This window comes from Garra rufa, chromosome 6, assembly GCF_049309525.1.
Source record: "Garra rufa chromosome 6, GarRuf1.0, whole genome shotgun sequence".
Lineage (NCBI taxonomy): Eukaryota > Metazoa > Chordata > Actinopteri > Cypriniformes > Cyprinidae > Garra > Garra rufa.
Window position 1 is genome coordinate 35,369,318 of NC_133366.1, and position 15,221 is coordinate 35,384,538.

Below are 15,221 nucleotides of genomic sequence, written 5' to 3' on the forward strand. Positions count from 1 at the left end.
TACATATAGTCCACAAGAGAACATAATAATATGAGAAAAATAATAGTTGAATTTATAAAAATGACCCCGTTCAAAAGTTTACATACGCTTGATTTTTAATATTTGTACCTGAATGATCCACAGCTGTTTTTTTTTTTTTTTCAAGTCACACTGATCATGAGTCTCTTGTTTGACCTGAACTGCTGTTCTTCAGAAAAATCCTTCAGGTACCACAAATAAATATTGTTTTTTAGCATTTTCTGTATTCAAACCCTTTCAAAAAATTATTGTATGATTTTCAGATCCATCTTTTCACACTGAGGACAACTGAGGGACTCATATTTAACTAATACAGAAGGTTCAAACGCTCCAGAAGGAAACACAATGCATTAAGAGTTGGGGGTGAAAACTTTTTAATTTGAAGATCATGAAACATGTATCTTATATAGCTTTTAAAGGGCAGTACTAAATGGAAAAAAAATATGATATTTAGGCAAAACAAGAAAAATGTACACATCTTCATTCTGTTCAAAAGTTTACACCCCTGGCTCTTAATGCATTGTTTTTCCTTCTTGAGCATCAGTGAGCGTTTGAACCTTCTGTAATATTTGCATATGAGTCTCTCAGTGTGAAAAGGATCTCAAATCATACAGTCATTGTTGAAAAGGGTTCAAACACACAAAAACGCTGAAAAAACAAAGAATTTGTGGGACCTAAAGGATTTTTCTGAGGAACAGTGGGCAGTTTAACAGTTCAGGACAAACAAGGGACTCATGAACAACTATCACTAAACAAAACAACAACAACAAAATACAGCTGTGGATCATTCAGGTAACAACACAGTATGAAGAATGTATGTAAACTTTTGAACGTAATTTTTATATATATTATTATATTATTTGTGGACTATATGTAAATGTCTTTTTATGTAAAATACCTTATTCAGGTCAGTACTAAATAAAAAAATAACATGCATTTTGTATGATCCCTCTTATTTTGCTAAAATAATTAACATTTTACAGATTCTGCAAAGTGTATGTAAACTTTTGACCTCAACTGTACGGTCTGTCACAAACTAGAGTATGTATTTTGCTTTGTGACATACAAACAAAAACTTTAATATATTTGAAATTTATTTTTATATTTTATATAAATATTATAATATTTTACATTTCTTCAGATATTTAAAAAATCTAAGAAATTGTTTATATCCGGGTTTAAATAGCATTTTGACTTCACATAGTGAATAACCTATTTAATATGTAATTACCAAAAATACATGTGACTGTAGATGAATTTTAAGAGACTCATCATAATATTAAAATCAGATTTTTTAATATAAGAGCTATTACAGTTTAAAATCTATAAAACAGTTGTGTTTATAAAGAAAGACCAGAAGAATTTAATCATTATTTTTTTCTGTTGTACTGAACATTTAACTTCAAAGTGTTCTAGCTAGCATACACTTGCTGAAAGCTCTTTTTTTCTTTCTCCTTTTTCTCTGAGGTGTGTGTGGTGTGTGTGTTTGTGTGTGTGTGTGTGTGTGTGTGTGTGTGTGTGTGTGTGTGTGTGTGTGTGTGTGTGTGTGTGTGTGTGTGTGTGTGTGTGTGTGTGTGTGTGTGTGTGTGTGTGTGTGTGTGTGTGTGTGTGTGTGTGTGTGTGTGTGTGTGTGTGTGAATGTCCATTTTGGTTGTGATGTCTGGCATAATACAAACTGTGGCCTCTTTCTCTGTCTGTCTTTCTCCCACTCTCTGTCCCTGTTTGTTGGTATTCATGTCCATGCACACACAGCCGCACAGAGGCTTTTCAGCTGGTCCAAAAGTAGCTGCGGAACATTTCAATGAAGAAGACCATCAGTTAGTGTCTTGGCAGAGTCTGGAGTTTCTGCTCATTTGACTTTGTGACTGTGGGAAAAGAGAATATTACTGTGTATTTTTGTAAACAACGACTGACAGTTAAACTTTCCATTGCTTTAAAATTGTGACCACAGTTATCACAAGTTACTGTATCATCATTCTTTGACTATTGAGTCTAATAGTAGGTCTAAGAAATTATAATTTTTGTTACATATAAGTACATATAAAATATTTAATAAATGGAACAATATCTACATATCTCTGCAATATGAAGAATATAATACAATAGAATAAAGAATCTAAAATAAAGAGGATTTATAGCATACACGTGATATGTTTAAGATCTAATTAAACTATTGAAATTATGATCAACCAATGCATAATCATTTCATTATGTTATGATGCTGTTTACAGCAATTAATTTGAATTTATTCCAAATAAATACAAAAATACACCAGATTTATTACATTGTGTTTGTGTAAAGTGCTGTAGGCTATTTCGGCTTCTTTCATAAAGGAAAGGACTGACAAAGTACTTTGACTTGGCTTGATTCACCTAGACGTGATTTTCCTCTAAAGCCATCTCCAGTGCGCGTGCACTAGATTCCGCGGGCCAGCAGACAGAAGAGGAGCGCGCAGCGGGAGGCGCAGGTCAGACAAACACTCAGCTCATCCTGAGCTATCCAGACTGGAGGGATGTTTACCATGAAGCCATCAAAAGGAAACGGGGAATAAACCCATCTGCTGGAATATATTTTTTTATTATTCAATTTATTTTCTTTTTTTATGTGTCTCGGGTCATTTTTTGTCTAATTGGTATTTTTGATGTCGAGGACTAGAGAGCATTCCAAGCAAACATACTTTTATCTCACTTTATCTCTCCACTTTTCGCTCCATCCCGTTATTTATCAAAATCACCCCGCGTGAAGGACTGATGGACATGTGGTGGAAAGTGGGGCTCGTGCTGGTGATGTGCTCGGGTCTTACGAGCAGCGAAGCCCGAGAGGAGTACCGGGATTCGTCTCCGCGCAACGCGATGCTCAGAGCGCCAGTAGAAACATTGGACTTTGGCTTCGTGCCGTCTGTGGTGTACGAAACGCACGCGTATTATGAACCGGGTCCCATCGGTATTCTTTTCCACATGGTCCACGCGTTTCTCTACGTGGTTCAACCCAATCCTTTCCCCAAAGGTGAGATGCACACCGGCAAAAGAACGCGCGAAGTTTTCCACATTGTTGCGCGTGGAGCAGTTGACATGGCAAACGTACACATATTATTACAGAAATGTGTTGTAGACTTCAAACATGAATATCGCAGGTGCATGCTTTAGTTCATTAGAATCAGATATAGGACTTCTTATGGCAAGCCGTTTTAACATTTATTTCTTAAACATACCTATCTTTGGTAACACTTTAAGTAACACTTTGTAACATTTTAAGGTGACCTTGTTACAGAGTAACTAAACAACGAACTATCGAATACTTGTAAATGTATTTATATATCGAAAATAACTGAGGTAGAAACTATTTTTGCTCAGAAATAGCTAGTAAATTATTTAATAAGAAACACAAGTAACCAGGGGCGCCGCTAAAGGGGGTGGGGGTTAGGACAATTCTAAGGGCCCACGCACTTTAGGGGCCCCCAGAGATCTGCTTTGGTGTGGTAGGGGGGGCCCAACCTTATATTTTGTCGTAGGGCCCAAAATTGCGAGCGGCGCCCCTGCAAGTAACACTGAATTAAACGTGAAGTTTTGAAATAGAAAGAATAAAATGTATGTTTTTGTAAAACATTAATCTTTTTATTTACAACGTCAATATGTAAATAAATAAGTTGCTTGTAATTGTGCATAATTTACTGTTATACTATAGTACACTATACTATAAGTACATGTAACACATGTAACAAGGACGCTGTAAACATAAACACACTTTCTATGTAAATAGTGGCCAGCTTACTAGTAATCTAGTAAAAATAGTAAAAGTTAAAAAGTAAACTAGTAAAATAGTTGCTAGTATGTTTTTCAATTTCACTTTCTATCATTATATACAAGCCTACTTGCAGTAGCGACTAATATGTATTCAGTTAGTAGTTTCTACGGAGTTCTACGGAGTCACTAAAGGGACAGGGTTAGCTTGCTAGCGCTAGCCTGTTACATTACAGTACATCAACTGTATCATTTTTACTTACCACATAAACAGAGTGGAGAAATGACTGATAGGACGATGGCAAATTATTTTTAGAGGAATTGTCTGCCAGCCAGCTATCAGTTACCAATAATAATATGTAGTAATTTGATTTTTTTACTAACTAATCATTAGTCCATTAGTGATACAAAAAAATCTATTTTTTTCTTTGTAACAGATGGCTAATAGCGACTTACTTATACATTTGATTTGATATTAGCGGAATTGTAGATAAGTAGAAGTACTTATGCTAGTATCCATGTCATTTGTTAACTTTAACAAACTGTAAATGTGTAACTAATTGAACAGATGTCTGCTACTGGAATAAGTACTAATAAATATAGCACAACTACTCTAATATTTATAAGTGACACCGATGATCAATAATGAAAATGATGATCATGAATGTCATTTTAATTAAAAAATGAATTCAAAATTCACTATCAACTTTACACAAACATATCAAAAAGAGTTTTTTTTTTTTTTTATTGTGTAATTGGCTTAAGTGTGAATGCACAATGTAGCACTTTCTTCCTGAATGTACCAGAATGAAGGGTTTTTAAGAAAGAGTCTAACTATTTACTAACAGTTTTTAACCTGACATGCAACGGTTAGTGGCAGGGAAGTGTGCAGTGAGAAAGCCAATGCCAAGATTTTTAATGTTTTTTAAAAAAGTCTTGTCTGCTGACCAAGCCTGCATTTATTTGATAAGTACAGCAAATGCAGTAAAATATTTAAATATTTTTACCATTTAAAATAATCTATTTGAATACATTTTCAAATGTAATACAATTATGTGATTTCAAAGCATTTTTTTGCATCATTACTCCAGTCACATGATCTTTCAGAAATCATTCTAATATTCTGATTTGCTGCTCAAAAACATTTATTATTATTATTATTAATAATAAAAAATGCTGATCTTTGGATCTTTCTATTCATCAAAGAATCCTTAAAAAATGACTTATTGTTATTATTGATAATAATAATATGTTAATAATGATGATAAAAAATGTTTTTTTGAGCAGCAAATCAGCATATTAGAATGATTTCTAAAGGATTATGTGACACTGTAGACTGGAGTAATGATGCTGAAAATTTAGCTTTGATCACAAGAATAAATGACATTTTAAAATAGAAAGCATGCTATTTTAAATAGTAAAAACATTTCACAATATTTCTTGTTTTAGCTGTATTTTGGATCAAATAAATGCAGGATTGTTGAGCAGAAGAGAATTCTTTAAAAAAAACATTACAAATCTTACTTTTGACTGATAGTGTATGTTGTAATTTTGTAACAGGGCAATAATAATAATGATAATTGATATGCAATAACAGTAATGCACAAATGTCTGATTTACACAGATTTACACACATATATTTTTACATAATCTGCACCACTAACATAAAAAGTAATACTAGTTAAATTTAAGGAATAAATGTTAAAACGGCTTGCCATATAAAATTGAAATAATTTAATATGACATGTACTGTTATGCCTGGATGCACTCAAGGATCCATTCATGATTCATTCACCATTTGCTTTCTGAACCTGTAGAAAGTATAGATATGTTGGAATGGAAATGATTACAATACACTGGATAAGACTGCACTGTTTTTTTGTTTTTGAAAGTTCATTAGTGTACAGATTTCCAGGTGTAATTCAAAAAGTGATGTTCGGTTTATTCAGTGAGGTAATGAGGAGCGCATAGAGACTGGAATTATGTGCAACATACTGTAGCATAGTATAACTGTTACATTACAGTGTATAGGTTACACCAGGTTTACTTTTACTGGGGCAATTTATCACATTTATCATATTTTTGTAAATATCACCAATAATAATTTTAATGAATTGTTTTGTGCTTCTCAATTCTTTTATTTTTCTGTTTAATGGCAAGTTCCACTGTGACAACCTACACAGCAAACATCTTTTTTAGTTTATTGATTATTGGTTTACGTTTTACTTCAAAGTTTCACATTTAATTTAATGTTACTTATCATTTCTTTGTCGTTATTTGAGATATAATTTCAGAGTTCACCAGCAATTTTTTCTGTGTATATGTAGTGTGACAATATGGCAGTTATGGTTAACATGTTTATATTTTATATAATATATTATATTAATATATTATCTATTTTTTTTAGACTTTATGGTATGTGGAGACATGAAATTTCAAAAATAAGAAACCCTAAGAAACTTTTACTGGATAAAAATGTGATAACTAGCCCCCTATTTAAGGTCAGTCTGTTGGCAGGTGGATTTCTCTATGAGGTCAGCATGTTGAGCATATAGGAGCGCTTATGTGTGTGTGTAAGTGTGTTTTAGAGTAGAATAGGATTGCACGGTTAAATCCCTGCTGCCTAACCAATTAGCCGATCTGCTCTATGAGTCACCTGCCCAATCAGGTAAGCTGATAATCTGAGTGCCATATGTTCCAAAGGTACACGCAATGCAATGCCCCTGACAAAACATACCACCCCAAACAAGCATTTTGCAATATTTCTAACATTAAACCACTGATTTTAATAAAAAAACATCACATTGTACAAAATGGGATGCCGTTTTAAGCCTGTAAACATGTGGAAATGGATTTAGAGACACGCACACATCAAACACAAGCCACAATCAACAGATATTATTCCCTGAATTTCCCTCTACAATCTCTTTAGTACCGCTAAATCATTCTTTGGAGATTTGTAACTCCTGATCTTATAGAAAGGTACTTGATGTAGAGATGAGGCTGGATTACTGGATTAAACAGCAGGAACATACACATGGTTCAGGCCTATATAAAGCAATATTTTTCGATTCCGTCTGTCTCCGACTCTTTTTCCAGATTAGTCACAGCTCGCAGGTTTGAACACAGTTGGAGCGTGTTGCCTGTGAAGGAATTGGTGGATTTATGCATGATAGACATAATACTGCTTAATATCATGACATTCATTCTGTCTGAGGTCTAGGCTTTAATCCGGGGACTCCCTTCGTCTCAGCCCAGATAAAGCTTAATATCACTGATCACTGGATAAAAAAAAAAACTGCAGTGTAATTGAAGGACAGGAAGATCAACACCCAGATATGACCCACTTATGCTGGCGTTGTCTGTGTGTGCTAATGTCTCGGTTTAGACAATGTGTCTTTAATTGTCAACATGTTATATAATATCATACTGCACAGCTTTCGAAGACTTCAGGTGTTGAGTGAATTTGAGCGGCTTGTAGTATCTGTGAGAACAGAAGGGAAGGAAGTGAGAGCATGTGAAAAGGGGGGCAAGGATTAAATAGGAGAGGAATGGGGTTTGGTAGAAGAAAGAAAGCATTAGAGAGGGAGAGGGACCACTTAACTGCCCGACAGCAAGACCAGTGTAGGAGGATTAACCATATGCCATTATAACCAGTGATACTCTTTCCTGTTCACACAGGATTTCTCTCATTTTCTCTCTCGTTCTCTACCACACAAATGGACAATTTGAGATAAAGAGTTTTCATATCGCACATACATATCTGCCCGCATAATTCTATAATCAGGTATATGTGTCCCTGGACCACAAAATCAGTTATAAGGGATATTTTTCATAATTGAGATTAATACATTTACCATTGATGTATGGTTTGTTAGGATAGGACAATATTTGGCTGAGATACAACTATTTGAAAATCTGGAATCTGAGGGTGAAAAAAAAATCTAAATATTGAGAAAATCACCTTTAAAATTGCCCAAATGTAATTCTTAACAATGCATGTTTTTAATCAAAAAATAAGTTTTGATATATTTATGGTAGGAAATTTTCAAAATATCTTCATGGAACATCATCTTTACTTAATATCCTAATGATTTTTGGCATAAAAGAAAAAGCAATCATTTTGACCCATACAATGTATTTTTGGCTTGTGCGACAAATATACCTGTACTACGTAAGACTAGTTTTGTGGTCCAGGGTCACACATAAGCACATATACTGTATACAATATGGATCACTTTCATGGTAGCACGTTGTATAATATAAGAGATAATATATTGTAACATCATGTAATGTAACATTAAGTCCTGTTTTTAGTTCAAAGGGCATTGTTTGGTGCGTGCAAAGGTTCGGATGGCAGCATTCACACTTACTCAAATAATCTGCACTAATCTAACAATCACAATTAATTTTAATCAAAGCAAGCCTAAAGGTAGTTTATTTAAAGGGATAGTTCACCCAAAAATTAAAATTCTGTCATTAATTACCCTCATGGCGTTCCAAACCCATGACATCTTTGTTTATCTTCAGAACACAAATTAAGATATTTTTGATGAAATCTGAGAGCTTTCTGAACCTGCTTAGACAGCAACGCATCTACCACGTTCAAGGCCTAGAAATGTAGTAAGGACATTGTTAAAATAGTCCATGTGACATCAGTGGTTCAAACATAATGAATACTTTTTGAGTACAAAGAAAAAAAACTTTTATTCAACAAGTTCTTCTCTTGTGAATGTGTGTCGAAGACTGACAGAGAAGAAATTGTTGAAAAAAGTAGTTATTTTCGTTTTCTTTGCGCACAAAATTATTCTCGTAGCTTCATAACATTACGGTTGAACCACTGATGTCACGTGGACTATTTTAACAATGTCCTTACTACTTTTCTGGGCCTTGAATGTGTCAGTTGCATTGCTATCTATGCAGGGTCAGAAAGCATTTAATTAAAAATATCTTAATTTGAACAAAGATGAGCAAAGGTCTAACGGGTTTGGAACGACATGAGGGTGAGTAATTAATAACATCATTTTTGAGTGAATTGTCCCTTTAATATTTTTTGTGGAAACCATGATACATTTGAAAGATTTTTTGATAAACAGAAAGGTCAGCAACATTTATTTGCAATAGAAATTTGTAACATTATAAATGTCTTTACACTTCACTTTTGCATCTTTGCTTAAAAAGTATTCATTTCTTAAAAAAAAAAAACATGCTGACCACATTGATATATAGTAGATATGTAGCATCTTTAATGTATTTTATCTACAAGCTTTTACAGAGACTGCAGAGGCATTATTTAAATGAGCTAGCTCAAAATGTTTTGTGATAATGTTGTATTTTGACTGAGCAGATATTTGTGACCTGAAGTAAAGCAGTTCTGCTAGTTAATGTTGTACAGCGCAGTCTTGGCCATGGTTTTATATTTTGGGTCATGTTGTGTTGATCTCCTTGCAAGGTGTTGTGCCAGGAAAAAATACCTGCTAAATTTAGTACAACTAAAGAAGCTTATCCTTTTATGTAAAGGTGTTTTAGGGTTAAGTGTTTGTTTATATTCTGGTGTTAGCATTACAGTTCTTAGTTCACCTCTGCAGTACACAGAATTGCCACTAGAGGAGGAGAAGTTTCGAGGACACTTAATTCATATTTACTCATTATATCACTACAAACATGAACATAGATTGTGTATATGTATGCATACACATGCAAGAAAGAGTATTGGAAATCAAGCATACTCAAACAGTAAAGAGATCTTGTGGAGATCCCCTTATTGTAGAACCTTTGTAGGCTGTTTTATTTAATTTTTTATTTACTTTAAATGGTTTAATGAAGATACTCTAATGTCTTAAAAATAACAAAAAAAAGTGTAGAGTTTTTTGGAAAGGTTAGTTTCAGAGAGTTAAATTTAACTTTGTGTGTTTTATTCCACTACTGCCATCAGTAACACACTTAGAGGTGAGGTGTATAAGTGCATTAAGGCTATGTTTAGTTCAGATGAGGTAAAACGTGATGGATGAGACTGTGCCATAGGGTATTAGGGCAAGTATATAGTAGTTTTAAAACCAGTTTTAGTTCAGATAAGGAAATATATATAGCATCCTAGCATCTTATTAAGTAAATGTTTTTTCATGCCTTTCACATTTTTCTTTTTTTTTCTTTTGTAGTAGAGATCATTGATAATTAATGGATAGAGTGTGTAGACTCATGCATATCACACGTATACACGTGTTACACAGAAATGTTGGCTGAGCAGATGCTAACATACTGTAGCAATAGCATTAGCATTGACAACAAGACTCTAATGTCATATGCACTTCACTGTTAACATAGCACTTAACAGACACCTGCAGTGCTTTACGCAGGTCTGTGATTAACATGAATCTAATCTGTTGTTTTAGCATAATGGTGCATGACCCTGTATCAGTAACTGTTGTTTGAATCTAAGAGCATGTGTATACTGCTGTATAGCCCCTTCATTAAAACAATAATTGCCATCATAGATCCTAAACTAAAACATTTAGTTTTCTCAAACCTGTAAGCTAATCTGGTCAATTTTCTGTTACAGATCTCATTGTTAAAATGGTCCAGCAGAACATGGGAGGAATCAAAGGGGATGATTACAAAAAGGTCTGTGTGTTTGGTTGTGCCTTGAATTTTAATGCCACACTGTATATTAGGGCTGGGTTTTGATACAAATTCCATGATTCGATTTTGATTCACACGCTGGCGATTCATTGTCTGATTCGATTTAATTCAATATCAATTAGAGGCCCATATAGGCCTATCAGGTACAGTGCATGGCAAATTTTCTCTCAACTAATGCTGTAAAATATACATGAGAGTCAGTTGGTGCTACATTATTATTGAAGGTTAAAAATGACTGATTTGTATATAAACGCTTAAATTACAATCAAAAGTTTTCATAGTTTTAAAATATAAAAATTTAAATTGTGGCTGTCATAAAAACTTGACAGATACAAAGGGCATATTACGGAAATAATTTAAATATTGAAGAACAGAAAAAATGACAATTAATATGTTATATGGTGCATATATTTAGCAAAATGCTCCTCTCTAGAGTACATTTTTCACTTTACTTTAATTTAAGGTCGAATTTTTACCATGAACAAACCATTACATTTGACTTTTGCCTCAGTAAACTCCTAATTTGCTGCTTAATAATAGCAAGGTAGTTGTGAAGTTTAGGTTTTGGGTAGGATTACGGATGTAGAATAAGGTCATGCAGAATATTTGCTTTATAAGCACTAATAAACAGCTAATATGCTAGTAATATACATGCTAATAAGCAACTAGTTAATAGTGAGAACTGGTCCCTATACTAAAGTGTTACCCATTTTTCTACCTGACTACACTCTTAAAAATAAAGGTGCTTCACGATGCCATAGAAGAAAGTTTTTTGTCTAAATGGTTCCATAAAGAACCTTTAACATCTGAAGAACCTTTCTGTTTTACAAAAGGTTCTTTGTGGCAAAAGAAGGTTTTTCAGATTATAAAAAGGCAAGAAAGAGATGGTTCTTTAAAGAACCTTTGACTAAATGCTTCTTTGTGGCAGCCAAAATTGTTCTTCTGTGGCACCGCTGTGAAGAACCTTTTAAAGCACCTTTATTTTTAAAAATGTAATGCGCATATGGTCCATGAATATGTTTTTTTTCTGAGGTAAATGTGACGTTATGTGACATTGCTTACAAGCTGTTATACTGACATCTTTGCATGGTTGAAACACCGATTGAGCGATTACATGAGACAGGAAACGGATTTCGGTACACTCTTAAAAATAAAAGTGCTTCACGATGCCATAGAACTTTTTTTTTTTTCTAAATGGTTCCATCAAGAACCTTTAACACCTGAAGAAGCTTTCTGTTTCACAAAAGGCTCTTTGTGGTGAAAGAAGGTTCTTTAGATTATAAAAAGGTAAGAAAGAGATGTTTTTTAAAGAACCTTTGACTGTGTCACAGGGAGTCAGACTGAGACGTGCGGATCCATTTGCAGCCTTTATTGAGAATCGTCAACAAGCAAGAGTAATCACCGGAAAACAGGAACAACGTAGGAAATCCAGGAAACAGTTCGATACACAGGCAATGGTCGCAATGGCAGGTAGCAGGAATTGTCAACGGGGTACACAGTCCAGAGTCATACACAGAGAAACCAACACAAGGGAAAACGCTCGGAATTACGACCATAGGAACAATAAGACTTCGCAAGGTGGCTGTGTGTGTGAGAAGCTTAAATGCATGTGGGTAAATGTGAAACAGGTGTATGCAGCAATCAGTTCAGTGGGAAACGAGGAGCAGCTGTGTGCAGTGATTGGTGCAGTGGCTTATGGGGTTTGCAGTCCAGAATGTGTGTGCTAGAGTTCATGACGAGATAGACCAGATACGTGACAGAGCCCCTCCCCAAGGAGCGGCTTCCAGACGCTCTAACCACCTAATACAACCTGGAGGGTGGTGGAGCGGAGGGGTAACAGGGGGAGGGATGGAGGGCCAGATCCATGTAGGGGTACTGGAACCAGGAACTGAGGCGGAGCCGACGGAGGGAGAAGCCATGATGAAGGAAGGGTTGGCTCCTGCATGGGGCCGACCGACGGAGGTGGAGCCCGAGGCGGAACCGGAGAGTCGATGGTCCTGGGCGACACAGAGGATCCGGAGGGCCAAGGCGGAACCCAAGGCTCTGGCGACCCCGGCGGAGATGGAGGTCCGGAGGTACGCAGCGGAGCCGGAGTGACAGAGGATCGAGGCTGTGCCCACGGGAGGGAGGAGGTCCACAGAGCCGGCAGGACGGAGTGACGAGGCGCAGCCGGAGGAGTAGAGTCCAGAGGCGAAGGTGGGGCGACGACTGACCGGGGCGGAGCCGGAGAGACGATGGAGCCCGGAGGAGCTGGTGGGCCGACGGCCGACAACGGAGACGAGGGAGCACAGAGCCGGGGTGGAGCCGCAGGGTCGGAGGGCCGAGGTGGAGTCCAGGACTCTGAGACTGGAGGTGATGGTGAGGGGTCCTTCAGTCTGGACACCGATGGAGACTGGCAGTCCCACGGTAAGTCCTCTGCACCGAAGGTGGGATGTGGGTGAGCAGAGGAACTGTCAGGAGACAGAGGTGGCGGAACTGGAGCAGCAGGGAGGGTGGGTGGGAACAGTCCATGCATGAGCTCCGTGACCAGAACCGGGCAGACAGGAATCTCAGGACGACTGGACGGAACCAGCGGAGTCTCTGGAAGGCTGGGCGGAACCAGCGGAGGCTCTGGAAGGCAGGGCTGAACCAGCAGAGTCTCTGGAAGGCAGGGCTGAACCAGCGGAGTCTCTGGAAGACTGGGCGGAACCAGCGGAGTCTCTGGAAGGCTGGGCTGAACCAGCGGAGTCTCTGGAAGGCTGGGCGGAACCAGCGGAGTCTCTGGAAGGCTGGGCGGAACCAGCGGAGTCTCTGGAAGGCTGGGCTGAACCAGCGGAGGCTCTGGAAGGCTGGGCTGAACCAGCGGAGGCTCTGGAAGGCCGGGCGGGACCAGCGGAGGCTCTGGAAGGCCGGGCGGGACCAGCGGAGGCTCTGGAAGGCCGGGCGGGACCAGCGGAGGCTCTGGAAGGCCGGGCGGGACCAGCGGAGGCTCTGGAAGGCCGGGCGGGACCAGCGGAGGCTCTGGAAGGCCGGGCGGGACCAGCGGAGGCTCTGGAAGGCTGGGCGGAACCAGCGGAGTCTCTGGAAGGCTGGGCGGAACCAGCGGAGTCTCTGGAAGGCTGGGCGGAACCAGCGGAGTCTCTGGAAGGCTGGGCTGAACCAGCGGAGGCTCTGGAAGGCTGGGCTGAACCAGCGGAGGCTCTGGAAGGCCGGGCTGAACCAGCGGAGGCTCTGGAAGGCCGGGCTGAACCAGCGGAGGCTCTGGAAGGCTGGGCTGAACCAGCGGAGGCTCTGGAAGGCTGGGCTGAACCAGCGGAGGCTCTGGAAGGACGGGCTGAACCAGCGGAGGCTCTGGAGAACTGGACGACCCCAGCGGAGACTCAGGAGGGCTGGGCGTCTCCAGCGGAGACTCTGGAAGAGCAGCCATCTTGTGCAATGGCTCTGGAAGGGGGCCCATCTTGAGAGCAGACTCTGGAAGGGCAGCCATTTTGCGAACAGAGTCTAGAAGGGAGGTCATCTTGTCAAGAGACTCTAGAAGGGAGGCCATCTTGCTTACAGACTAATGCGGGTCCATATTGTGATGGTGGAGAATAAAGCTGCTGGATCCTTGTAGTGGCGAAGTCCTCTGTCACAAGGAGAGTCAGACTGAGACGTGCGGATCCATTTGCAGCCTTTATTGAGAATCGTCAACAAGCAAGAGTAATCACCGGAAAACAGGAACAACGTAGGAAATCCAGGAAACAGTTCGATACACAGGCAATGGTCGCAATGGCAGGTAGCAGGAATCGTCAACGGGGTACACAGTCCAGAGTCATACACAGAGAAACCAACACAAGGGAAAACGCTCGGAATTACGACCATAGGAACAATAAGACTTCGCAAGGTGGCTGTGTGTGTGAGAAGCTTAAATGCATGTGGGTAAATGTGAAACAGGTGTATGCAGCAATCAGTTCAGTGGGAAACGAGGAGCAGCTGTGTGCAGTGATTGGTGCAGTGGCTTATGGGGTTTGCAGTCCAGAATGTGTGTGCTAGAGTTCATGACGAGATAGACCAGATACGTGACAGACTGAATGGGTCTTTGTGGAACAAAAAATGGTTCTTCTATGGCATCGCTGTGAAGAACCTTTTAAAGCACCTTTATTTTTAAGAGTGTTGGTTGTACTCTTTTTTTTAACATACCTTTGGATCTTTATTCATTTTTATTTCATGCTGAAACTAGTATTAAAGCAGAGGAGACGATCAGTTCATTCTTTTAAACTAAGGTGCTACAATCTGTCCCTCCACATTAAACGGCGACAAAGCGGCATTTATTGTTTAAATACTATAAAAAAATGGACAGAATTTGAAACCCGAGACTTTCAAATCAAAAGTAACAAATCATAGAGCTTATAGCGATTTATTGGATGAGAGGTGTGCTACAATGTTCTGTTTATTAGCTGAAACAGGATAGATTAATAGATTCTTGGGATTTAAGAATCGATTAAAACTGAGAAATCTACATTTTTTACCCAGCCCTAATGTATATTATACTGTGTGTATGTATAATGTATTGTATATAACAGTTTATATGGATGCTCCAATCACAGTTTCTTTCTCTTTATCTTTGGCACGTACACCAATGATGTCTCTTCAATGGCAATGCAGCCAGAGAATGTTGTATTATTACTACAGGTACGGTTTAAAAATGAATATTCTAGAGCATTATGGGTTTTATCTCTCAATTCTTGCTCTTTTTTTCAAAATTGCAAGTTTATATTCCAACTTTTTTACTCAGGAGTTACAATCTTGCAATTCTGACTTTTTTCTTGACTTTATCAAACAGTCTTAGAATAGCGAGTTTATCCA

The 15,221-nt window shown here is 38.3% G+C and overlaps 1 protein-coding gene across 7 annotated transcripts in view; it reads left to right on the plus strand.

Moving 5' to 3' along the window:
- The first annotated feature begins 2,465 nt into the window (after positions 1-2,465).
- The window catches only part of prom1b (prominin 1 b), a 48,547-nt gene continuing 35,791 nt past the window's right edge, over positions 2,466-15,221 (plus strand). For all 7 annotated transcript variants that reach the window (XR_012355718.1, XR_012355719.1, XR_012355720.1 and 4 more), the window contains exons 1-3: positions 2,466-3,024; positions 10,318-10,379; positions 15,021-15,047. Coding sequence is in view for 3 of the 7 variants with exons in the window: in XM_073842297.1 (XP_073698398.1) it covers positions 2,769-3,024; positions 10,318-10,379; positions 15,021-15,047 (345 nt within the window). In the remaining 4 variants the exon portion in view is untranslated. The remainder of the gene's footprint in view (positions 3,025-10,317; positions 10,380-15,020; positions 15,048-15,221) is intronic.